General features: G+C 39.5%; 1 protein-coding gene across 1 annotated transcript; it reads right to left on the reverse strand.

Moving 5' to 3' along the window:
• Nucleotides 1-2,656: 2,656 nt before the first annotated feature.
• On the reverse strand, nucleotides 2,657-24,483 carry LOC111221675 (nicotinamide phosphoribosyltransferase-like). Its single transcript, XM_022745168.1, has 11 exons — nucleotides 24,163-24,483; nucleotides 15,411-15,546; nucleotides 15,206-15,309; nucleotides 14,989-15,117; nucleotides 14,293-14,451; nucleotides 12,583-12,713; nucleotides 11,138-11,363; nucleotides 10,107-10,226; nucleotides 8,266-8,406; nucleotides 7,287-7,412; nucleotides 2,657-5,320 (listed from the first exon to the last, which is right to left on the reverse strand). Exons 1-11 carry the CDS (start codon nucleotides 24,208-24,210, stop codon nucleotides 5,159-5,161), a joined length of 1,482 nt encoding a protein of 493 aa, XP_022600889.1. The 5' UTR covers nucleotides 24,211-24,483; the 3' UTR covers nucleotides 2,657-5,158.
• Nucleotides 24,484-26,295: the final 1,812 nt, after the last annotated feature.

Below are 26,295 nucleotides of genomic sequence, written 5' to 3' on the forward strand. Positions count from 1 at the left end.
TTAATTTATGGAACATTTGAAGACAGGGATTGTAAACTGTTGTTGCATCTAGTAAATTGAAAAAAAACAATGGTTTAAAATAAATGAATGGATGAATAATGAATTATAATATGGAAAAAAAAAACAATTTATCTCTTGGTAACGTCACTTGTAACTTTTGTTCAGTGTGATCTTTAATGGCATTTAAATGATGTATAAACAACAACTCCAGTTTCAGTTAAAACTCAAAGTAACAAGTGACCTTTAGGTTCAATCTGCCACCTCACTTTGAGTTAAAGCTCCTGTATTCTTATATTATGTTATTATCCCTTTTTTTTATTCCTCCACACTAGCGACAGTCAGAGCCAGAGGTATATTGCTTTCAGGTTGTCCGTCCAACCGTCTGTCCCATTCTCGTGGACACAATATCTCAGTAACACCTTGATGGAACATCTTCAATTTGGTAAAAACATTCACTAGGACTCAAGGATGAACTGATTAGATTTTGGTGGTCAAAGGTCAAGGTCAGTGTGACCTCACAAAACACTTTTTAGCCATAACTCAAGACTTCACAACAATTATGACCAATTTTCACAGAAACGGTTCATATTTTCTATGACTCTGGATAAACAGGGATGTGACCTGAAACTAGTCTGAGTGGAGGAGGCAGAAAACCACCAGGAGGTGATTCTAGGTTGGGTAGGTTTTTGCCTTTATTGTGATAGGGACAATGAGAGACAGGGAAGTTGGGGGGACAGAGAGGAGTCACATGCAGCAAAGGGCCCAGGCTGGTCTACCAGGTGAGCCCCTGTTATTATCACATGAATGATACTAATGGCATTAGCTTTTGTTTGCAAAGAAACAAAAGAAACAACACTACACACAGCGGCTTTAAAGACTGAAAGCTTGAACACAGTCTAAAAGTCTTACCTTTGCTGACCTCTGCTGGTTTAATGTCTTGCTGCAGTGATATGCAGGTGTATCCCAGGATCGCATGACATCACTGGTGGGTGTAGTTACAGACTTTCTGACTTTTGTCAGAAGTGAAACAGACTTCAAAGCACAGAGGGCAGAGAAACAGGCTGTTCAGTGCACATCAGTGTGTTCACATGCACGGGCTCTACTTCCTGGTCACTCAGTGAAGTAACACCCTCTCCAGTGTTATGGACAGCTTTGCAAGTGTAGCTGTTTTGCAGTTTAGCAACGTAACTCAGGTCAGTTTGAAGCTGTTGAAGGTCTTTTAATCTTAGAAAAGGTCAGTTTTTAAAACACAAACAAAATCAAAGATAAAGAACATTTAAAAGATACAGATCAGTTTAAAGCAAATCAGTTTCAAAAGGATATTTACAAAGTGTAGTTACATGTATGATTAGTGCTGGTACTACACAAGAGGTAAACCATGTGCAGTGTCGGTGGCAAACTGCATCATTACTTCACCACTGATCTGTACAGACCAGTCATCAATGAGACGAGCCTGCAGTCTGAAACTGAACTGATTACTGTGGAACAGTTTACTGAAAAAAACACCACCATGTCAACAGAAAGTAAAAGGGCATGAAAGGAGAGTAAGAAGATTCAATACATCAAAGGACCTAATCAAAAAAAATGGCAGTAGCTTTGTTATTTGTTCAAAAAATAAAAATGAGCTTAGCCCCCCCCCAAAGATGAGTAGATTTGTGTTGTCATTTGTCTTTGCCTCTGTAGCTCGTTTGCATCTGTTGTGACACAAGTTCGGTTATCTACCGTCTCCTCACATGGCAGATGAACCAGCTGGTTGTTGTATCGTTTCCTGCCCAAAACAGGGAAGGAGCCGCTTCATAATTGAGTATATTTTATATCACGTTGGTTAAAGCAGGTGATCGGATGATACGTTGACATGACGCTCTACAACTGTGTGAATCCTCTGAAACACAGTTTACATGGGTTTATATGGGTCTGCAAAACGATCTGTGCCTTTTGATTGAAATAATAATAAATGCCCCTGGTAGAGGTTTGTTGAAAGGCTAGGGTTAGGGTTAGGGTTAGGGTTAAATAGACTGAATGCTAAAACTACGTCATAAACAGGGAGAACCTCAAGGACTTTATCCGTAGGATAATATCTGGGTTTTATTTATTCATATTTTTCCTTTAATGTTCATAAAAAACCCAACTTTCATTTGCCAATCAAACCTGAGTGTTAATAAATGTCTTACCCTGTCTCTTTACTAATATCTGTATTGCTCCATCTAGTGATTTAGATTTTCACCAATCAAGTACGTTTTACCACATAACATTTTAGTTACTTTACCATGTGGTGAGGCAGCTTAATGTCCGGTCTCTTTTATAAGGTTTATCTGCAAAAACAAATAATCAATAGTCAAATTCGAAACTGTATCAAACAGCAAATGATGCTGGAAAATTAAAAAAAAAAAAAAAAATCACTTTGTGGATTGAAAACCAAACGATTGTGAAATAAACACCTTGACCTGACTCAGTCTGAGCTGAGCGGTTTTGCTTGATGACACGTTTCCTGCATCATCACATCAGCTATCTGTGATCTGAGTCAATACAATGCATTATCTCAACATGAAGACACTGTGTTATTTTAATAACTAAAATATTAAACATCATGTGATCAAACTACTTTAAGTCATCTAATTAATTTAAATGTTTATGTGTTCAGAGAATCTTCAGAAAATCTAATTTTACATTTATTGATCACATGGATTTAGGTGTGAGAGCCGTGAACCATCACATCTCCATTACGATCACGTGACGGAAGAATAATCAACACAAGTTGAAATGACACATGACAGAGGAAGCATCAGTTCTGTGTGAACATGAGAGAGCAGTGCGATGTGCCTCACTGTGTGTTATTATAGCAGCAGTCTTTCCACAGCACATACAGCAGTGTGCTGTCTCTACTACAGATGATGACTGAATGAGCCATGTTCACTGCAACTTCATTTCAGTATACGTCTGTCAAATCAGTGCAACAGTTACTGTTATAATATTCCTTAATTATGTAACAAATACTATCATATATGTCCTATTGTATCTCACCAAAACAGAAGACATTAGCAAATATAGCAGTTCAAGTGTTTAAATGGAAACAGGAAAACAAGAATGTGTCTACACCTCCATCAATTCCAGTTAAGAGAAAACTTCAAAGTCACTATTTGCTTTGATTTATGGAAAGTGAATTAGGTCAAATACCTCCACAGTCCTCTGGAAACACAGCTTCACTTTAAACGGTCAAAGCCACAACGGTTGGAAAGCAGTGATTTAAACTCACAATCTGGACTCCAGCAGAATTGATCATAAGACTTAATAATTAAGGAATATATGGAGCTTCAAAGTGATCAATATTAAATAATTATAAGAGTCAGATGAATAAATTGTGAAACAATAATTTGTGAAATCCTTCAAGAAATCATTAAAACTTAGCTCATTGTTATAAAATGTTATTTCTTCATTTATTTTTTTATAGAAATTTGTTTTTTTCATGACACTTTTCTTGACAGTGATGTTGTCACCACCCTCTCTCATTTCAGCCAATCACAGCAAGTAAGCTAAGCAATAGCTGGCAGAATTAGCCTGTTGTTTCCTGTTGGCATGAGCAACAACAATGTCCAGGTGCTCTGAATCAGCTGTCCAGCTACTACTGTTAATTAATACAGTATAAAGTCACTGAAATGAACATCTCCGTTTATATATGTGGCTGCTCAAGCCAACAGGAGCACTGTTAGCAGTGTTAGCTATCACCGCTAACAGTGGCTCCTTTGGCCCGAGCAGCCTTGTAGTTACTGTGTCTGTGTTGCTTATTCACAGCAGAAACCTTTTGTTGGTTGATTCATAATTACGTTGACATTATCGTTGACCTAGCTACTAGCTACATTTGATAGCAGCAGCTTAGCTCACTAACAGAAGAGAAGCAGGGGGTACGTGAGGAAGTGACTGTTCCCAGCATCACTGTTATGAAAAGATCTATTATTAAATAAAATGAAATAAATGTTATTACAAAAATTAATGATGAAATAATAGTTCATAAAAGTGACTTGAGTTTCAATAATTACTTCAATTATTTTACAAAGCAGGTTATTCATATGATTAATCATTTATTATTTAATTATTATTCATTTATTTATATTGTTTAATTATTGATGATTATTTAATGTATTTTTAAATTATCAAATATTGACTACTCTGGGTTTCCATGGACTGTGCTTTGTGGGTCACTGGGATCAGAAACAACAGGTTTAGTTTCACTGATTTAGCTTTTTTTTTTTACCAAACTGTGGCAGCACAACACAAAGTGATTTATTTATTTATCATTACTGGTCACTGTTGTGATATTAAATTGTGCATATGGTTTGTATTTCCCTTTCATATCTGAAGTCTGCTATGCTTGTTAGAGGCTGGATCTTCATTAAGCAAGCAAATTAAATCTATGTGACTGGTAACTTGTCAAAGAACAAAAACTAACTAAATGGCAGCAGGTAAGGCTGCAGCAACATACTGCTCTGCTGAAATACTATGTACCAAGCAGTGTAGCAGCAGTGTAACCCACAGCTAATGATGTACCACTAATACAATAATCAGCAATACTGTAACTATTTATTCATAAATTGTTGTGTCTAAAGTGCTGCTTCAAAGATTTTTCTACTCTAATAGAAAAAGAAATCTAATGGAAGCTTGGAATATTTGGAAGTTAAAGAAATTTTTGGCCTGAAATTGCTCAGATACTGCACATCAGCAATGAAAATATCTCTAAAGAATATGCTCCCCAATTATGTTGTGGAGTTCAATTGAAACTACAAATTCAGGAAGTGTCTTTAAATCAAAAAATAAAAGACGAAAAACTAATGTAGCTTATTGTATTTGACCCTGAGCTTCAGTTCTGGTCACGGCCATGCCGGGCAGAGTGACTCTCTGGCCACTGAGGATGTGCTGTGAGTGTTTGGCTAGTGAAAGTGAAAGAAGCTAATCTACCTATAATCAATGGGCTCCTCAGGATGAAGTGGCAGAGTGGTGGGGGTGGGGTGTGGTAGTGCTTGGTGGTGAATGCTTTTCACTCCCCTTCAACGTGTTCAGTTTATACTTAGAAGGGTGCCTTTCTGAAACACTGCAGTCTTGATTCCAGTGCACCCTGTTAAACACTGAAGTGTCGTTTGCATGGTGGCGAGAGGCTGTGGAGCAGCTAATGGATCCCGTTGATGATGTGGTTGTGCAGCAGCTCCTGTTCGTGGTTGTGCAGGGTTGGATTCAGGTCCTCGTCGCGCAGCCTAGCATTCTTCCTGATCTCTTCCAGGGAGTAGTCCTGCACCAGGCTGCCATTCTCAAACACAGTCACCAGCAGGTCCTGAAGAACATGGAGCATACACATAAATCATGGAGTACAGGAGGAGGAGGGTTGAATCAAGTGACAAGCAGCAGCCTGGCTGTTCACACCAGAGGCTAATTTCTCCACCGGTCAACAAGTGATTCTGCTCTTCTGCTCTTTTTTTTAAATCACGCATAAAGCCGATCTTCACAATAACTCCGGGATCAGTGGGGTGTCACTTCCTCTGCAACAGTCAAATTAAAAGGCCTTGTGTGATGATCTGCTGGGAAGGGTTTGTCTGTCTCGATCTCTGTTTACACATCCCTGATTGCTCCAGCCTACTTTAATTGTATTGGTATTTTTTAATGGGTTACAGACTAGTCTATTCTAAATAGTACATTTTATGTGCTGGCTTGTTAATGAGAATCTGCTATTGGTCAGGAAAAAAAAAAACATGTCATCGGAGCTTGACCCACACAAGGGACTAAAAGTCAGGATGTCATGGCCACTGCTGCTTTGATTTTGAGCTTTCCTTTTAAAAACCTGTCTGTTGTGAGTCCTCTGACTTTATGACACTACAATACAATGGTTTTGGAGAAACTGTTGATCTCACAATATGAAACAAAACAAAACAAAACAAATAAAAGAATCTTCAAGAGAAATTCAAGTAAGGGAGAGGGGTAAAAATATCAGGATCTAGCACCCTGTAGTCTCATGGTTTATGGTCTTAAAAAAACACGTTGCAGTACAACACTGATCCTGCTCCTTAGTCCTTGGACAGTGGATATTGTGAAGACAGTGAAAATGAGGGGAGGGAACGTTACTGTTATGTGGTCTGCACTTCAACCATCAGACTACTGGTGCAGCTGAAGTCGTGGCACCTTGATGAGCACAGAGGTTATATGTATTATAGTTGGATAAATAACATATAACCATAAATATATGGTTACATAATATAACCTCAAAATGACCAAGCTATAAAACTAATTGATAGAAACGGAGAGCAGGAAAAACAGTCTTAACTCCTCACTGAATATTAGTGAAGTTGGCTAAACTACTTTTGAACCAGCCACTGGTACAACCTGCCGTCCAGTGAGACTGTCAGAAGCCAATCAGGACCAATGTTCTGTGGTGCACTAGGACAAAAAGTGAGTCTTGTGGTGTTTTCCCACCTGCGCTTTTTAGTCCAGTTAAAACAAACCCTGGTTCGTTTTCCCTCTTGATACAATTCATTTGGGGCAGGTGTGAAAACAGTAATCACACTCGGGTACGGACCAAAACAATTGCACCGAGACCCTTTCGAGGAGGTGGTCTGGGTCCAGTCCCAAACAAACTCTAGAGTGGTTCGTTTTTGGTCTGAAACAGTTCTGAACTCTAACCAACCCCACTAGCAAGTGAGCTCGCAAGTTTGAGCTTGATGGTTCCTGTAACCTTCTTCCTGTGTTTACTTTCCTGCTCCAGCCAGACAATCTGAACAGTAAGAGGAGAAAACGTTCTCACGTGGTTTGTAATGATGCATTTTGGTTCACTTGAATTTGTCTCTGTGTGAAAGAAAACCTAACCTACAAGATTACAAACTCATCAACTGAACAGGACAAGAGCAAACAAACTTTAGGTGTGAAAGCGATGTTACAGGTAAAACATGAGACTATGTTGCTGATCTGAAGGTGAGCTGAACTAAACTGTACCTGGGCAGAGGAGGGAATAATAAATATTTCTCATCAGTGGATATAAGGTGTGTTGAGGAAGAGGATCATAACCAATAATGTTGAGTATGTATGAAAACAAAAAATAGCCATACATAAGAAAAATTATGAACCACAAGCACCTGAAAAAGAGCAGCACTGTTAGTTCAGAAAATTAGAAAAAATGACCTGATTGATATTTGAATCATCTTTATTTTATCAACCAAATTATCTTTGCTAAAAAAAAAAACTTGACACAGTATGTGTTGTAAAACAGTGAAGCTTGAAAACTGAGAGTTAAAATGAAAAACTGGACTAACCTCCTCAGGTTTTCCTGCTCCTCTTTCCACTGTCTCTAAGAAGCCATCAGAGTTTCTCCTCAGTGATAGCCGTCCCCTCTTTGACCTCTTGGATGGGTCAGTCACTGGCTGCTTGTATACATCCATCTGGAGGGAAACATAAAACTAGTTTAGAGACTGCTGATGGAAATCATCTGGCTCCAGTACACCTGAGCAAACTGAAAGCCTGTCTGTGAGGACTACAGTATCTGAGTCAAGATCATTAAGTGCGCCACAAGACACAGACTGAAATCTACAAAAAACATTTAGCCAGATGATGTTATGCACTTCCACTGGGAGCCTGTCAGGAAAGGATGTTTGAATGTCCAGTATCGACAGGAAAAATGATGACAGCTGGAAAAAACTGTTTCAGTGTATTTGACACATTAACAACCTGACTATTGTTTTCAGACCTTCTTGAAAAACTGTGAACCTGTCTTACATAATATTAGAGGCTTTTGAAAGACACTAATCCTAAAGTGTCCTAGCTACATAAATGTTGTTAAAAGCTGATTTTTCAGGCCCTCTTCACACCTGCATTAACATCTGTCTAAGGTGATTTGATCACCAGTGGTCAGCTCTAAGTTCAGGTGTGAACACACCCGAGACGCAATGAGGACGCGTGTGAGATCCGGTCACTCAGACCACATTCAGAGGAGGTCTGGACCACATGTGTCCACATTCTTTTAGCAGTGTGAACGTGACTGTGTCCTGGGCCACACTGAAGGACCAACTACTCTACTGACGTCCTCTGTCAGTCTGATTAGTCTCACAACAGCTTCATCATGAACCTAAAATATTTTACTATTTACTACACACACACAAGCACATTGAAAACTTTGTCTGATTGCCACACTGCTCATGTTTCTTGTGTATGTCGAGTCCTTGTGACCCCCTTCTCGATAAAAAATGTTATCAGAACCATCGGGAATCCACATCGAACCAGAACTCCTCCACCTACCCCCTTGCCATTAGTCTCCACGTAGCTGCACTTGAAGGCACAGCTGAGTGTATCTCTGTTGAGTTTCTGAAGTAAAGCGCTGCCACATCCAAAGAAGACGTTCTCAGCACTCCAGCCTTCATCACTCAGCTTCTGGAGAATCTTCAGAAAACAGAGAAGGTCAAGCTTCAAACACAATAAGACAAATATCATCAGGATTTCATGTTGAATCAGAGTGATAAGCTTTGTCAGCTTCAGTCAGTGTGTATAAGAAGTATTGAAACATTTCACAGCATTGTTCAGGAAAACCAAACTTCTGATGACAAATATTTTCAGGCAAGAGAGTAAAAATGTGACTCTTATAGTTAAGACAACTGCAAATCTGTTTTTCTGCTTAAACAAACTCTGATATTTGGACACAGTGGCCTGCAACAGAGCAGACAGCATGACAATACAAACTGTTTAGTTTGTATTGTCATGCTGTCTGCTCTGTTGCATTGATCTTTAAAGGGAAATACAACCTGGGTCTCTGTGAGTTACATTTTACTCATCAACGTCTGTGCTGAGGTGTGGAAAACAATGACTCCGTCACATTTTCACATTATTGATCAGACAGGTTTTATAGCACAAACTACAAAAATAAAACTGAAATGCCCTATATGTAGAATTTCTGTGTGATTGTAGCATCTAAAATTTTTGGCAAACATTGTTTTTGGAAAATCCTAGAAAAAATGTGTAATAGTAGAAGTAATGATCACACCATGAAAAGTGAATCTGGAACAGGAGGGAATAGAAAAATATGAAATAGCTGTAAGAAGTGATTCTGGGTTTCAGCCCTTTTTCACAAAATGAAGCAGCTCAGTCAACTAAAGCTAAAGCCATGAGCAGCAATGAGCAGGTTTCAGGCTTGACAAAGCCGAGCAAAGTCACTTCAGATAGTTTAATTCTGTTTAAAGAAGGATAGAGACCAATCACACACTTGTTTCATCATCACAAAGCCTGCAGCATCTCAATAATTGTGCACTCAACATTCCTCCATTTGTTCCTCATTCATCAGATGGTGCAGGGTGTCTCCAGTAAGTTAAGTCAGGGTTGTTCAAAGGCATCTTGAGTTATGAGCAAATACATGATAGGCCACGCCCACTTACACCAATCAATATGGAACTTCAGTTTTGGGAGGATACTTGCCCCTAGAACATGCACACTTAAAACTCTGTCCACTGGGTTTTGAGGAACGCATTTTAGGTACTTGTGGCACGCCCTATGGGTCAGATACAAAATGCTGTAGAACTTTTCCCAAACACGACCTGAAGATAGGAACCCAGATTTATGATGACTGGACAAATCTTTAATGAATTATTTTCATTTTTCTGCTAAGCTCCGCCCCTTGTGAAGTTTATTGGTCAATATCTTGAAAACTAAAGATAATATCAACAAGCTTTATGTAACTTCTGATAAGCTTGGTCCATTGACGATCAACAGAAAATGTGGTAGTAACCAGACCTACAATTTAGGAGGAGAGGTGAAAAACTTGTGAAAAAATGGGAAATCTATTGTGGCGACTTTAATGGTCCTAGAGGCTTTTTTGTAGAGAACACTGAGCTGGACTTGTTTGTCAAACTTCAAGTCAGTCAGACTTATGATGTGAGGGGTGTAGCCTTTTCAAAACAGCACCATCATCTTGCCGACTGGGCCCATGTTTGTTGGGAAGCACATGCTCATCATTTTCAGTTACTGGGCCACGTTTCATGTTTCTACCTCATTCCAGGTCACGACAGAAGACAAGCCTTGAACCCTGAACATACTAAATAAGATGCATAAAGAATACTTAGGATGAAACTAGTAAAACAACGTTTTTTTACCTCGTCCACTGAGCTGAGGTCGATGCCGTCTCCTTGGATTATTCGCAGGTACGATGGCAGCACCTTGTATCCAACCGAGTTCAGAGAACAGCCAAAACACTCTTCTAAAATCTTGATAACCTATAAAACAAAAAAGGCATTTGAATGATTTATACATGTGGGTGTTAACTTGGTCCAATCGGAACATCTTATAACATGTTATATTTTTCAGAAATTTACATAAAAAGACACCATTCAGAATCAGAGACTATTTCTACAGCTTTATGTATGGTGTTTCGTATACATCTGCTGAGGATTCAACACATCAAATCAATAAAGACAGGGACGGTGAGACACAACTTCATTTATTACCACCTTAACTGTCACTTCCTCATACCTAACTTCCATAACCTGCCACCACTAAAAAATATCTTAGCCAGTAACGAGTCAAAACTCTCAGTCCCTCTGAGTACAAGACTTTTAGAAGCTCAGTTCTTACGACATATGATGCATAATTTGTGTATGAAGAGTGAAACCTGGGAGACTGAGAAGAGCTGTTTTTTCTTCTTGTCTGGGAAAGCAAAGTTGTGCCTCCACTATGCTATTGTCACTGCTTTGCAGCTGCAATACACACTCACAATTAATTATGAAAAGGTCTGAAAATAGTATAAAACTTTAAACTTCAAAACAGCTGAAATATGGGAAAGAAGAGACAGTGGTAACCTGTTTTGGTAAGTAAAATTATAAGTCTCTAAGTATCAGGATTTTTGTCAAGAGTTTCATTATTAAAAACAGATTTAGTTGAAAAATATCACAATTATAGGTAAAAATTAATGGCCGAAATCTGACTAATATGCCTCGATTTAAAACCAGTTAGCTGCATCCCTTGTTATATGCCACGCCCATTTCAGCTTAATTTATTTTTTCTTGCAAATTCACAAAATACGCAAAACTAACCTCTCATACTAGTCTGTGGTTTCTTCACTCAAGATTCTCTGGAGCCTCCTTGTCAACAATTCAACAGTTTTAATTTCATACATTGTTTTTTTTACCTCAACAAGAGTCTCTGCGGGATCTCCAGAGTCTGGCCTGATGACCAGACAGGAGTCCTGACTGCGCTCCATGACTCGCTCCTTCAGTTTGTCTCCCCAGATGTGTTTACAGGCGTTAAAGATGTCGTAGCTGTCGCTGACCACAGAGACTGGTCCAGAGGAGAACTGGTCTAGGACTCGCTCAAATGCCTCCTTCTCCCTGCTCCTCCCCCAGGAGATGATGGTGCTGGATGACAGGAATGAAGTAATCAACAATCCCATGGTGTCATGGTGATGGTGTCACAGTCTCGTCACAGATCAATGACACCTCAACTGGTCAGATTCTGAAGAAGCCAGACCCAAAGGCTAAATGTTTTAAATTATGGATTATATAATTTTTGGAGTATTTCATGTCTTTATTTGATAGTGATAGTGAAAAGAGACAGGAAATGTGGGGAAAGAGAGGAAGGGAATGACATGCAGTAAACAGTCCAGCCAGCCAGGATTGAGCCAGGGACTCACTCACTTCCACATATCAAACATGACAATAGAAGACGGTGTTCTATACAATTTATACTCAAAATGCTTTCTTACATCATTGTGGAGGGAAGTAAGAGATCCATGAAACTGGTCAACCTGGGCTGCTATGATAGTTATGTGGGTTTGTTTGAAACATCAGGGTTTTTCCTGCATAGAGAATTGCAAGGCGGCCGCCTCTGTCAAATTTTGTGCCGCCTCCGCTTCCCGACAAAATTGTAGTAGGGCCTACTTGTTTTCTCGGTACTTGGTTGATTTTTTTAACTGCAATTGTGGCTGTACGCCGCTACGGCAGTGTAGTGGCATTGTATCGTAATCCGTGCATCAGGCAGAGCCATCCGAAATTGCCAAAGAAGAAGCATACGAACATGCTGGATTTTCAGCCTGCAGAAGGTAGGCCGCGATTTTGTGGCAACATCATTAATTCTTCTAATATGGGAAAAAAAGTTAATTCATGTTACTGACGAGATATGGTCTAGGTGTCAGGACTGACAGTAGGCCTAGTTCCCAGCCACAAGTGGAAGGTGACGTGGAGGAGAGGATCAGAGAGAGGAGTCAAGGCGAGAGAACCAAGGCTTTAGGGATGTATTAACAAGTGTATTAAAGCTGACGTTTACATGATTTTAACATCACTTATTCATCTTCCCAGATGTTCTCAAAAGCCTAGAGTGACTGGCTTTGACACGTAGTGGCTGGAGACCCCCTACACCCACCCTCCGTAGTACAGTTAATACCACCCCCCGCCTAATTTCCGGCCAGGAAAAACCCTGAACATCTGTATCACCAGTAACAGAGTAAACCCAAGCATACCCAAGGTAAGGAACATCTGTATCACCAGTAACAGAGTAAACCAAAGCATACCCAAGGTAAACATGCAAATGTGAATAAAGATGGAGGTAATATAAGATACGTGTGTGTGTGCGTTATACCTGTGCTCTGCTGCTGGGATGGAGAAGCCAGCCATTGGGCAGCCATAATACCTCTGAGCCATCAGCAGCCCAGCCACTGTGTCTGTACTGCAGAAATTAACCAGGTGAGCTGCTCCACCTAGTGCTGCAGACTGGAGAGTGGAAGTAAGAACCATCAGCCACATTGCTGTCTCAAATAAGATCTGAGTTCAGTTCAGAACCAGGCACAGTTTAAAAGGCTCATAGCTCAGGAGCAACTAATCTGCATCAGGGTTGTTACATCTTGGATGTTTCTGTTTTTGCAGTGAGATTCATTCAGGTAGTGACAGACTGTATACGACAGCTCAGCTTAGCACTGAGCCACCACCTTCATGTCCTGTATCAGAGTGACTTATAAAGGTGAAAGAAAATGTTAGGTGGCTGGAAAGTGACCAAAAATCTAGTTCGACATAGAGACAGTGACATCAATTACAGTCAATGCAAACCATATAAAGTCACAGATGGTGGAGGACATCTTCCTTAGACGTTATCCCTACCTATCAGGTCAGAGAAAAAAATTATTATTTTTTTTTGTTACTTTACACCAGTGGCTCTCAACCTGGGGACTGAAACCCCCCACAGGGGTCATTAGATTATTTTTGGATGTCATGGGATGGTTTTCAAAATAAATAATTAATGAATAAATAATAAAGAAATTCATTTATATATTTTTTCTTCTATTGAGTGATTTTTCCATTAAATCTCCCACACCAATGTTATAATGTAGTTATTAGAAAACAGATTCAAGCAAGCAGTGAAACTATTCTGTGAAGGTAGGAGGGAGTCTAGAACTCATCTCAAGGAAGTCATCCCCTCCCCATCTGGAGGCAGACTGACCATGGCATAGCACAGTGGCAGTTGCTAAATGTTAGCTAAGTGCTGCTAAGTGTCTGAATATGGTGGCCTCTAAAAAAATCTCAAAAAATTTGATGTTGTTGACATGATGTTTTACACTTTACACACTACAGAAGTGACTAAGAACACCGTCTTCTATCCAGTAATTTAATTCTTATGAACGACTGCGTGACTGAAATGTCTGGGTCCCTTTCAGTCATCAGTGAGAGGAGCTCCATAAGTGACACTGGTGATTCAGTACTCTCAATTCAGCTTTAAGAATGAGTGTTAAACGGTTTGTTCCTCCATGTATTAACAGCTCTACCAGGGAGACAGACATGAGGTGACACTGTTCTGCCTGTATGTTGTCATAAATCAGCTGCTGCCTGTGTTAAAATGGTCATGGTATGCTGGACCTATGAGGATTTTACTTTAGACTGAAACACTTCCACCGGCTCTGTGGCTCAGACACTGATAACTGAATTTACATTCCAGCGTTATTCTTATTATGCTAAGTCTTTCCCTCTGACTCTCATTGAGTTCTCTTAATCTAACCTTTGTGCCTGTAATCAGTGATGTCAACACTACTTATATCATGCAATAATTGGATAACATCAGCATGACACAGCCATATGCCCAAAGCAGATATCACAAGATGATCATTTGCTGTGTGGGCCGTTCACATCAGGGTTTTCAGTTCAAACTGAAGCCACTTACAGGGAATTCAGTTGATTCTTTGGATGATAAGCAGTGATACTGGTTATATAGAATTGCCTGTATCGTTGTGCAACCATGTGCCCGAATATACCCTTCATTTACAGCAGAAGAGTAAAAACAAGGAGCAACAGTCTTCCTGACCTCCTGTGAGGAGACTCCTCTGTAGCCAAAGTCGTGCAGTTTCAGGTCCAGGCCTTCCAGGCTCCCTGACGTGGCCTTCAGGTGCTTGGCCAGGATCTTCTTAAACTCCCTGGAAACGGTGGCTACCGTGATGGGATACCACATCTGAACCAGCATGGTCTACAGCCAGCAAGAGGGAGGGGGAGGGGTGAATGAGTATGGAGAGAAAGACAAGAGATTGTGATGGTGAGTGATAAGTTGGTAAGACAAAGAAGTAGACATATAGAAATGTAGAAAATATGACAAGTTACAGCATCACTGTGCATGAGGATGGAGGCACTGGAGGAACCCTATTTTTCTATTACCGCCTGCCTGGTTTTATGTTGTATGTTGGTACAGTATAGACTACACGGCTGTTCACACGAGAAGCGCATTTCTCTCTGCCGTTCAACAAGCCATTACAATCTGCTCTGTCTTAATCACAGGTAGAGAACCCCCACCCCCCACCCCCTCTAAACGTCATGAGCTAAGATGGCGGATGAGAATCGATCAATACACATACAGGGAGAAAGCAGAATAATGATGCTCTAAGGACAACGTGATATTTGGAAGTGTATACTCTCCTGTGGGATTCAGAGGGTTGTGTCAGTAGTGTATTGTCCATGTACATGAAGCTAAGAGAGTGCTACAAAGTGAAGTGAAGGAGAGTCATTCTACCTCAATGTAGTTGGTGAGCCAGTAGAAGTTGGGGTCCGTGTTCTCCACAGTGAAGAGCACGTTTCCTCTTGGTATGATCCTGCCCTCAGGGACAGCTTTGATCCGGATAGGGAGACGGCCATCATGTTTCTGACAAAGTGACAAGGACATTGACTTCAAGTTAGCTTCATAAATGATGATTGATGCACCACCTGTGAATCTGTCTTGACAGACACACCTCGAGAACTTTCCTCCAGCTTTCCTCATCGAACACAGCTTGTTTGAAGTGCATCTGGTAGAAGAGCTTGGCTTCCTGAATCTTCTCCTCTGTGACCACAGGCCCTGTAGACAACAATCCACATCATCCTTCTGTATCTATCTACTCACAGCTTAAGGATTCTGTCAATTCATTTCTCAGATCAGAGAAGAGGAAGTGAACCTACCTGTGAGGTACTTCTTCAGCAGGTACTGAAGACCGAAGAACACCACTTCATTGAACTGGGAACCTTTCTTGCGTCTGCATTCAAAGTAGGAGTAGATTTTGCTGACGTTAGGTGGATACTGTTTGTAGTGTGTGATCTGAAAGAAACAGAGAGAAGCCACACAGATAGCAGATTAACTGAGTAAACATGTTACAGTGTAGTTCTAATAATCACCTGCAGGATCTGGAACAGTCATTCATCACACTCTAATCTTATCACATCACACAGATTTGTGTTGTGAAACAGCATGAAATAAAACCCTGGTCAGTGCACCAATAATAAGCTGTGAACTGGAGGATTGTCTGCTCTACGTCATGTAAGCATGTTTTCTGGAACCATGTTGGAAGGAATGAAGACAGCTTAAAGCACAAGTCTCTCTTTATGCTCCTGCAGCACTAATAGAATAATCAACAGTAACAACCAGTCAGTGGAGGAAACAGCTCCAAGAGGCAGTCACTCTGCATTCTCCTGCCTCATCCTGCCTCCTATTCAAGTCCTCTCTCCTCACATCCTGCTCTCGCTTCAGGAGAACACCTAGCTTGCAGCAAACAATTTAATGCAACGTTTTGGTCCTAGACCTTCATCAGGCAATGCCTGGGGACCCAAACATTGCAATAAATTGTTTGCTGCAATTTTGACAGTGTGCAGGATTTTTTGATAGCCACTTTGGATCCACTCATCCTGTTCCTAAGCACCTGCCTCACAAAATAGATATGCAAAGTTTTCTCCTTCTTTAGTTTATCTAGACATGTCACATATTGTATGTCATATATCTCAGGGTAAGTTACTCTGAGATGTCATTACTTGGCATGGCAGAGTTATTACAGTTCGGAGTTCTTGGGAAGTTTTTATGAAAAACAAAAGATTGGCACATTGGTCCTGTTCAGACCCGCATTAAACTGCATCTCAGGTGATCCGATCACAAATTCAGGTGTGAACAATCCCAAGATGCATTGAGGACACGTTTGAGATCCAATCACTCAGACCAAAAATATTTTGACACTGTTCAGTGTTTCTCATACAGTGATTTCAAACGGCTAAAACCCCATTTCATGGTAGAGCTGATTTAGTTTGCCTGTACGCTCACATTGTTCCAAAACTGTCATTGATTTTTTGTTATTCAGTCCATATATTTTGAGTTTTTGCCAACAGGATTTCCATCATGTCTCCTAGGTGGTGCATAAAGCAGTATGTGGACTCAGTAGACTTCATACTACAAAGAAAACTTATTTCAGTTACTTCTGTTACCTGTAATGTATGCAGGTGAGTACAACACCTGGATGGTTTATAGGATACACACAACACACATACAAGGTACAGTTCTTCATCATAATCTTTCCCAAGTAACTGGACAAGTATGAATGCTCAGGAGTTCATATCTCTTTGTCTGACAAAATAAAGACTAAAGCTGAATCCACCTGATTCATTCAACATGTTCTTTCTTTGTGGGGAGAAGTCATTGTATACTTCTAAATATTCTACAGTTAAAGTTGTTGACTTCATAATACAATGTGTTTTAAAGTTTGTAGATGGGTAGAAGCTGCACTGAATTAAGGGTTTTCACTATGTCATTATGGTTTACTAAGGAGATAAATGGGCAAATGGTTTTCTGCTGTTCAGATCAGCAGTTTCAGAGACACCAACAATCATGTCACAGTCAAAGTCTTTGAGATATAGATACATAGTATATAGCTTGAATGACATTACAATTCACTTAAGAATTACTGACAGCGCAGTGTTAATTTCTTGATGATTTTCATTTCTCCTGGTTTGTCTACTTGTTAGAATGGATGAGACTAACATAAACATCAGTATGCCTGAATGGATGAGAGCCTTACGTAGGGTTTATTCATATTAGTAAATAACCACTTAATTTAATTTAATGGACTGTCAAGACAAGATATGATACAAGCTATTACATAAGATGGAGTATCATACGGAAATGTTTCACTATAATCCATTTCTTCCATAATTAGCAATTCAATAGTACAAATATTTAATATTTCAAACATCAGTCATTCATTTACAATACAAAGAATTAGTTTGCAAAGTTGTACAAGTCATTAACAGCCGTTGTTTGCTGGTAAATCCTGCTGTTCCCTATGGAAAACAATACATCTGAATCACATAGTTGGAATTATTTGAAGCTACATGTGTCACATGAGCTGCTGTTTTTGACCCCTGGCTGTCATAACTCATTCATGTAAAGGGCTCTATTTGAGGCCATGTGTGGTGTGTTCAAGTGCAGATGGAAAATATCTGGACATCTGAAAATCTCAGCTGCAGAACAGCAAGTGATCACCAAAATAAAGAAAGAGTAAATCCACTGTGTAAATCACTGATATCAATCTATCAAGGCTGAGGAAGAGGAGGATGAAATGATCCCTTGTAACGTTACATGAAATGGTAAAATAAAATAAATAAATTAACTGGTCTATAAAAAAAATTGAATATGGAATATTGGTGGGTTGTATTTAGGTTCATTACATTTTCTCATTCAGATCTGTTAAATTCATGTTTTAAAATGGATTGTGGTTAGTAAAGGTGTGCAAAACAAAAAAATCGATTCACATTAGAATTGCAATCCTATCAATTCAAAATGGATTCATAAATTCAAAGAGAAAAAGAAAAAAATCTATTCATATTTTTCAGTCTTTTCTCACAGCGCTGGTTTCATTTTTCCCCTGATACGAGTTTAACCTGACAGTCCAAGAAATGGCGCTGTGTTGGTTTCCACCCAGATACTCCTCCTTGGAGCTAGAAGAAAGTGCAGCATGAGCAATGGAAAACATAAAGGAAAATGTAATTCAACCTACCCCGTCTTCAGTGACGGTAACGTTTGGACACATTTCAGATTTTATAACCTCGAGGGGAAGAAGCAGCTCAATAAGACCCATGTTATCTGCAACTTTATAAACATTTTTAAGAGCTTGAAGATCTGATCATCACTAAAGTGTATGTCATATTGACACTCAAGGTGCATTGATTGATTTCCAAATGTCAATCATGAACTGAGTAACACACGAGAAGCTTAAAAGATGGCGGTAGCTGCCGGTAGCCTCTGAGCTGCTTAGTGAATTAAATAGTTAATTAGTGAAGATGAAAAGACAGAAAACATCCCTTCATTCATCATTCACTCTTCTGACAGTTTATTTATCTGTGATGCTTTTACACAGAAACATGACAGTCAGTCTGTTACACTCCTCTGCCTGCACTGCAGCTTCTCCTCTGAATGGATGCCCAATGTGGCTTCATAACACAATAACACAAACTACTTGTGTTCATTCACTTTCTGCCTAATGCTACGCTAATTACAACCTGCTACATCCATGGCATGATGTAATATTACTGAGCTGGATGTTTGTCTGATGCTGTGTCATATTCTTAACATGATCAAACTGTTCAAAAAGTCAGTTTAACATTTCATCATGTGATCATAGTTGACTGATCTATGTAAACTTGTCACCGTAAGAAAAGGGGTTACATAACCTTAGAAACGAGTCCCAACGTAACGGTGCGCATGCTTGCATGTATGCACGTAATAGGTGCTCTCGGATACACAAATAGCACTACACCTCTGACCGTCATATATGAAAAGTAGCGTCATATACTATAAGACCTGTTACCATGGTCTGGTGTTGTCATTGCTTTAACTTTCAAGTGTTTTTGGAGCACCTCTGGAGGAATGGTGGGGGTAGGACACTGAACACACCACAGACACAAAACAGAAGAATAAGAGTAACACACACCTGGTGTGTACATGCTGGTGTGTACACACACCAGCATGATTATGGTATTACCATGCTGTTAACAGACCAAATGCAGTGTGCATTAAAGTATTAAGAGCTGCATGTAGCCAGGCACAAGGACATATCAGGCCTGAGTGAATTCCTCAGAAACTTCAGTAGTGAAAGTTAAAGCTCACAGTGCTCCCAGAGCCCTGCTGTGGCTGCATATTGGATATAGTTGTTAATTATTACACAAGTTATGCAACTGAGAATTTCAGCAGAAAACAAAACACAAAGCCGAAGTCACATGTACACCATTGCCCTGGGCTCCAGTGAAAAAGCATGTAGTCAGGCAGGCAACATCATAATCAGCATCATCACCGCTGTAAAAATCAAATTATAAAAGAGCAGATAATGAAATCTGAGCAAGGAGATTGGAAAAGGTAGCCTAAGACAAGTCAGGACTACAGAGAAGGTGGAGCTTGATGTGAAAGTGAAACTGTTCTTCCTCTTCCTTTGCTCTTCTGCAGCTGAGAGTGGTGAGAATGTCAATAGTTTTGCAGTTAGTCAGTCATAAAGCAAAGTATTGGACAAAAAAAATTCTGATAGACACTTGAAGCCAGAGTCAACACTGAGATATTCTGGATTATTGAAAATATTGCCCTGTTGGTGGCGGTAGATGAAAAGTAATCAACCATAGAATGTAATTAAAGATGGATGTAGCCTTTGTGAAGTCACCCACAAGGTTCTGAAGAACGTTTTGAAGCTCAAAATGAGCTGCTCCATCTTCGCCATCTTGGTAGTGCCTGACTCCACCCCTAGCTCCCAGCAAATCCAAATATGGTCAAAGAGGTGGGACATGCATGGAGCCGAGACTTTGGCCCATGCCGGTTTGTGGCAAGTATATTCTCATCCAACTGTCACTCAAAGAGGCCACGCCCTCAATTATACACAACTTGGAAGTCTTAATAAAATGTAAACAGGTGAGTTATATGAACAGTTGTCATGAAGGAGGAAATTAACTCTAGAGACCAAAACTGTTTTTTTGTGCCAGACTGTAAACATGTTTACTTCTGCTGTAAAGTTGGACATTTTAACATGGGAGTCTATGGGGACTGACTCACTGTTGGAGCCAGACTCTAGTGGTCATTAGAGGAATGGCAGTTTTTGGTTCTTCAGCATTAGCTTCATTTTTCAACCCCGGGGGTTGCTGCTTGGGCTCACCACAGTGGTTAGGATTCATCTTCTGCTGACCATGAATATTAATCTCAACCAAATTTAATGGAGATCCATTCAATATTTGCTGATATTTCAGTTTGGACAATAGCTCCCTAATACTGGATTCCTGAAGCTGAAACTGACATAAATATTTTAGAGTTAAAAAAAATCTGATAATGAACTGGCCAATAGTAAATTTAAGAAACAAACATAATATAAACAACAATCTTGATACGGATCCCTTAGATTTGATTTTGATACTGAACAAGACAGAAAGCAGAGTGCTTCTGCTTGATAAACTCTAATTGGTGACACTGTTGCTAAATGATCTCAAACCTAGTTTGGCATTTTACTGCAATTTCTTCAGAACTTATCAGCTGACACACAATAAACGCAATAAACCTGAGTAAATATCAATAAAAAGTACAAGTTCTATCCATCTAATATAATTTTCATGTCAAATTCATTTGAACAGAAATGTTTGACTAATTAAGCTGTTTCATATCTTATCAAAGGCCTATATTTAAGAATCAGCTACAACAGAAGTCATTACAACCCTCATTAGTGAGATTCTGAGATTTTTCAGATTCAGTACTCATAGACTTTTATGATACCAGTCCTTTACAAGTCTGTGGAGAGATATCCTGCCATTCTTCACAGATGCTCTTTGCTGGAGGGGTGTTTCTCTACTTCCTGCTTTAAAATACTTTCTATTGGATTCAAGTCAGGGGACAAACTTGGCCAGCTCGTTGTTTTCGTCTTTAAAAGCTCTTGTTTGATTTTCACAATCTTTGGGATCATTGTCACATGTTGGGAAATTCCTCTCCTGCCAAGCTTCTTGAGATTGGGAGTCATCTTTTCATTTGGTATTTGGATATACAAATTTACATTCATTGTGTCATGTAGACATGTCTATCCTACACCTTTTACACTCCTGGCCAGGTCCACACCAAACATGCTGGACCCCATCTGATCCAAACACATTTATTTTGATTTCATCTGACCAAAGAATGTTCAGCCAATATTCATCTGGCCTCTTTTCATCTTCTTTGGCAAAGTTTAATATTGCAATTTTATGCTGTTTTGTGAGTAATGGTTTTCTTCTTGAAGGTTGACTTCATGCAATGTCCTGTGCACTATCTGAGCTCTCTCTAGCCAAAACACCAGTTTCCACAGATAATTCTTGTGCCAGTTCCACAGCACCTACCCGTCTGTTTTTCAACACAGGGCTGTATACTTAGCAAGTTGTGCATGGCATAAATTTCACTGCGCTTTCTGTTATTTCTTCCCATGTGTAGCCATGATGCATTAGACACACTGTAGTGTTCACAGAATCTTTTTGCATTTTCATAGCATTGTTCATGCAAATGGACTTTAATTGAAATCACAGATGTAACCACTTCTGTTGCACTGAGGTTGTACTTTGGGGCCTGTATTTAAAATGTAGAATATCTAACCTGTGTATTTGTAGTGATACTACACATGGGTGAACCAAGTTTAGCTGTAACAGTATACATTGATATGATAGACAATAACAAGGGCACCACTCGAGATGAACAACTACTGGACAGTCTCCGCTTGCTGTACCCCTCCCGTACCTGGTTTTTCGGCTGCCAGTTTAATTTTTTTTGTGTAAATGAAACAGCTGTGTGCAGAGCATTGATTCACTCAGCTGTGGGTGACGTCACAGAGGCTACTTCCATTTCTATTTACAGTCTATGGTCAGAAAATATTATTGTGATTCATCCGAAACACAAATGAATCTCCAAGGGAAAAAAGGAAATCTGCTGCATCAGACAGCAAAGGCCACATATTTAATGAGTGAGGCAATAATTTTAACTGCCATCTAGTAACTGTAATTGATCGCACTGAACACTCACATGACAGAGTTGTTTTGCATACATTAGTAATATCTACAAACCAACGTTGTGAGGTAAACTCTGGTTGACAAAAACAAGGACACAGTTAATACAAAGCACCAGCTTATTGCTGTGCATGTGGTCACCTTTAAAACCCCAACATGGACATGTACCGTATGTGGTTAAAAAGTTGAGCAGATTTACATGAAGATTTCCTGATTAGTTAATAAATGACATTTATTGTTCAATCATAGAAGCAGGATTGCTTTAAGTCTGAATGCCATATACAACACTATGTGTACTTGTAGTTGACAACAGTGTCTCATTTCTGTGACTAACTAACTAAACACTAAACATGTTGACTACATGGGAGGCAGTATATTATATTAGTAGTAGTGTTTATATTAGTAGTATTTTGGTATGTACTTTTTTTTTTCTTTAAATCATGTAAAATGCTGCACTGTAAACCTGATAACCCCTGTGGACTTTCAGATGAGCTCATCAGATTGTACCAAATCAGTTTCTATTATGTGATTGTGATGACAGACACATTGGAGGAATCCTCTTGGCTGTGCTTCTGCGTTGGACTTGTTTGCAGGGGTCATTGGAGCTAATAAAAAGGCCAGTTGGTCATCGTCCAGACCTTTGCCATCTGGCTGCAGTGCAAACCTTTGAATGACATCTAACAGTGACATCTGACATTTAACTCTAACGAGCTGAGGGTGTACTGAACATGCCAGCATAGCCTGCTCAAGGACTGACTCACAGCTGGACTTAAGTAACTAACGGACGCAAAACATGACTTCTACTGACATGAAACTGAAAGCAAAACTGTCAATTGGAGGGGGGGGGGGCTCTTTGATATAGAGAGCAGGCATTACTGGTTAAGCATTACAATGAAATTAATCACACTGTGCCTTGCCCTTCTGTACATATCTCGATTCATCAAACTGGAGTCCTGGGACTCCTGAAAGGTCCTGCTCTTTCATAGTCTTCAGCACATCATTCCCTTGAAGTTAGCACTTTGAGACAAATTAATAATGACTGTTTCAACTGTCAAAAACTAATTAAAAGGCAACTTGTTCTCCAGTTGCCCTTCACTTAGCACTGTTAGGCACTGTTACACTACTATTTTCTCCCACGCATAGGATAAACTTTAGTTCCATGCCAGTTTTTTTGTCATAATTTTACCACATATAGCTGGACTGAGACCTGCTTAGGCCCCTGTGTATTAAACCTGAAATGGCCCTGAATAGTAAAGGCCCTTTACCATGTGGTTCTGGTTGTACTAATGGGTGTATGCATACAAGAACACATACAGACACTTGCAGTTGGTGTGTACTGTAAATATGTGTAAACATTAAATGTGTGTACACATACAAAAGACCCTGTGGTTGTACAGTTTAAGGGTAATGTGAGAGTAGGCCCAGTGATGTTGACACAGTGAGTATGTGTTTAGAAAAATGCGTGTATAATCCGTGAGGGCAGATGTGAAGAATGGTTTTGATATGGTGAAAACGAAACTCAGCCATTACACTGGCACCAGGAAACTCTAGAGAGGGTGATTCCTCGACAAGTCATATCTTCTCAGGTAAGGTTTCATGGATTCATTTTTCATTACTTATCTATGGACTCTACCCCCTGTAACCTCTGCTCCTGGTTTAACAAACTGTAATAACAACAGCATGCACACAATTCAGATCACATAATTACTGCTAGTGCCCAACAATATCATCTACTACTACAGTCAAAACATTCAATTAACCAAAAATACAACGTCTAAGTACATATCCCAGCGATGTGTTGTGGTATATGGAAAGATACCCTAGCTAACTGTGTCTCGAAATAAACAGAATTAACTCAAATTCACTCGGAAAAAGCAGTAACAGGACAGTAAATGGGACTCACCTTGTAAGAATCCGTCGCAAGCAAGAAATTAAAATCCTGCGCTGCCATTGTTGTTGTTGTGGGTGAATGAATTAACGTTAACGTAGCAAAATGTCACTTCAGCCTCCGTGTCCTCGTAGCAACTTAACAAGAGAGCGACCCAGGACCCGGACCGAATAGCTGATATTAGACCGGTCTGTGATAGACTGGGGTACAAGCAGCAGAGGAAATGAGCCTTCAACGACGAATTCTTGTGAATTTTGCTCCTGTGGTTCTACTGTGAAAGCAGAGTCCGACGTTACACCAGTGGTGAGACAAGTAGAGCAGTAATCATGTTGTAGGTTGGGGGGTCGTTAGAAAGGGGCGGGTTTCAGTACGCATGGCCAAGCGCACGTCCTCTCACCGCCTTTCTGACCTGCTACGTCATGCTGCATTCAAGTACATGTAGAATTTTTTTGCAACGATAGCTTATTACTGTTTTTGTTGTTTAACCACCCGAGTGACTTCAGTAAAGAATTCAATTCTAGGAGAAAAGGGGAAAATGTAGGAGTTAATTTGGGAAATTTCTGTTTCTGGATAAAGAATTTTACATTTAGAATTATGAAGTTAAGTAGATATTCAAGAGCACCATCATTTGGATTATCATGGTAACATTTTTTTTAATAACAAAAAAACATAATCATCAGAAAAGGGAGACAAACTAAACAAAACATTTTTTTTCTTTTCTTCTACATAATAATTAAATCTAGATGATTAGGCCTCTTGGATGGGGTGTTTTTGTCGGGTGTTTGTGTTTATTTAGATTTACAGTTCAGATTGTGTATCTTGTTTTGTTTTATGTGATTCTGATGTTGGTTACAAATCTTTAAGGTTGAAGGAGTTGAAGTTGAAGGAGAACTTGTTACCTCCAACTAAATAAATCAATAAATATTTGTGTATTTATGAACCACTGTGCTTTTTGTCTTATAAAATAATTTATCGTTTTACATTTTTATTGCTTTTATGTTCTTCTGTTTCACTTATGTAATTTTATGTGCTGTTACCTGAATTACTGTACATTTCCCTTCATCAATAAAAAGAAGAAAAAAATATTGAAGAAAGTTAAAGGAATACTCTGACATTTTGGACTGTAAGCTCTAATTGTATATCTGTCGCCTTATGAATTAGATTCCTTACTAATATTGATCTCTCTGTAAATACCTTTGTTCAATTTAAGTGGATTGTGAATGTGGCAATCTACAAGATTTTCCTTTAAATAAGTGCCTTTTACCGCATGAGTGGTGACTGAGCCTTTGACCCAATGACAAAATGATATAAAACTTGCATTTTACAGTTTTATGAACTGGGTGTCTGATGTGACTCACCTGCAAAATCACAAGGAACACGGGTCACCAACACAAATTTAGTGACATATGTTACATTACATGGAGCTGGTTCAAAAAGAAACCTGCAATCACCATGTATGGCCATTAGTGTCTCCAAAGATAACGGAATGGAGATCTAGGAGATTGCTGCTTTAAGTCAGGTCAAAAAAACTTCTCCACATTTAGAATGGACAATTCCCTCTGCTATAAAGTCCCCTGTTGTTTTACCAAACAATAACAGCTGTTCAGTTTAATTCTGCATTTTAATGCTAATACTGTCTTTGCTGTTATTCATTTGTAGTATTTTCTGCAACTAAGCGAATGCAGAGTAGACAATCAGCTTCCTGTTTACACACACCCACGCACTTGTACAGTGTGCATGAATGGTCATGTGATATGCGTTTCCAGGTGCGTTAGTATGGACAGAGATCATTTATGATACGGAGCTAAAACTTTTCCTACTTCACTATGTATTACTGTAAAATGATGCACATCCTCTGTTAATATATTGCATCTGTAACAGCAGCCTACTCCTGGGGCCAAAGGAATAATCAAAGCTATTCAGCCCTTAGGCCTACAACAGCACATGTTTAGGACTATACCTATCTATTATGTAAGCTGATGTGGGTGTGTTGTTGTGTGTTGGAGATTTTTCTTCCAGTGTTACACTAATAGAAGTGTGGAATAGGTCTGGCAAAGCACTGTCCATTGATTATTTGGTTAAAAATACGCGTACTCATAAAAGCTGCTAAGAGTAATTATCCTTTCATGTGGTAAATTTCACGGTAGG

This window comes from Seriola dumerili, unplaced genomic scaffold (assembly GCF_002260705.1).
Source record: "Seriola dumerili isolate Sdu_G_001 unplaced genomic scaffold, Sdu_1.0 BDQW01000088.1, whole genome shotgun sequence".
In the NCBI taxonomy this organism is placed as follows: Eukaryota; Metazoa; Chordata; class Actinopteri; order Carangiformes; family Carangidae; genus Seriola; species Seriola dumerili.

Excerpts from the sequence above, each read along its gene's own strand:
- LOC111221675 (XM_022745168.1), bottom strand. The coding sequence starts at position 24,210 with ATGGCAGCGCAGGATTTTAATTTCTTGCTTGCGACGGATTCTTACAAG. Across the intron at positions 12,714-14,292 it reads GAGGAGTCTCCTCACAGGAG|TCTGCAGCACTAGGTGGAGC; the intron begins GTCAGGAAGACT and ends TCCACTCTCCAG. Across the intron at positions 5,321-7,286 it reads GAGCAGGAAAACCTGAGGAG|GACCTGCTGGTGACTGTGTT; the intron begins GTTAGTCCAGTT and ends CATGTTCTTCAG.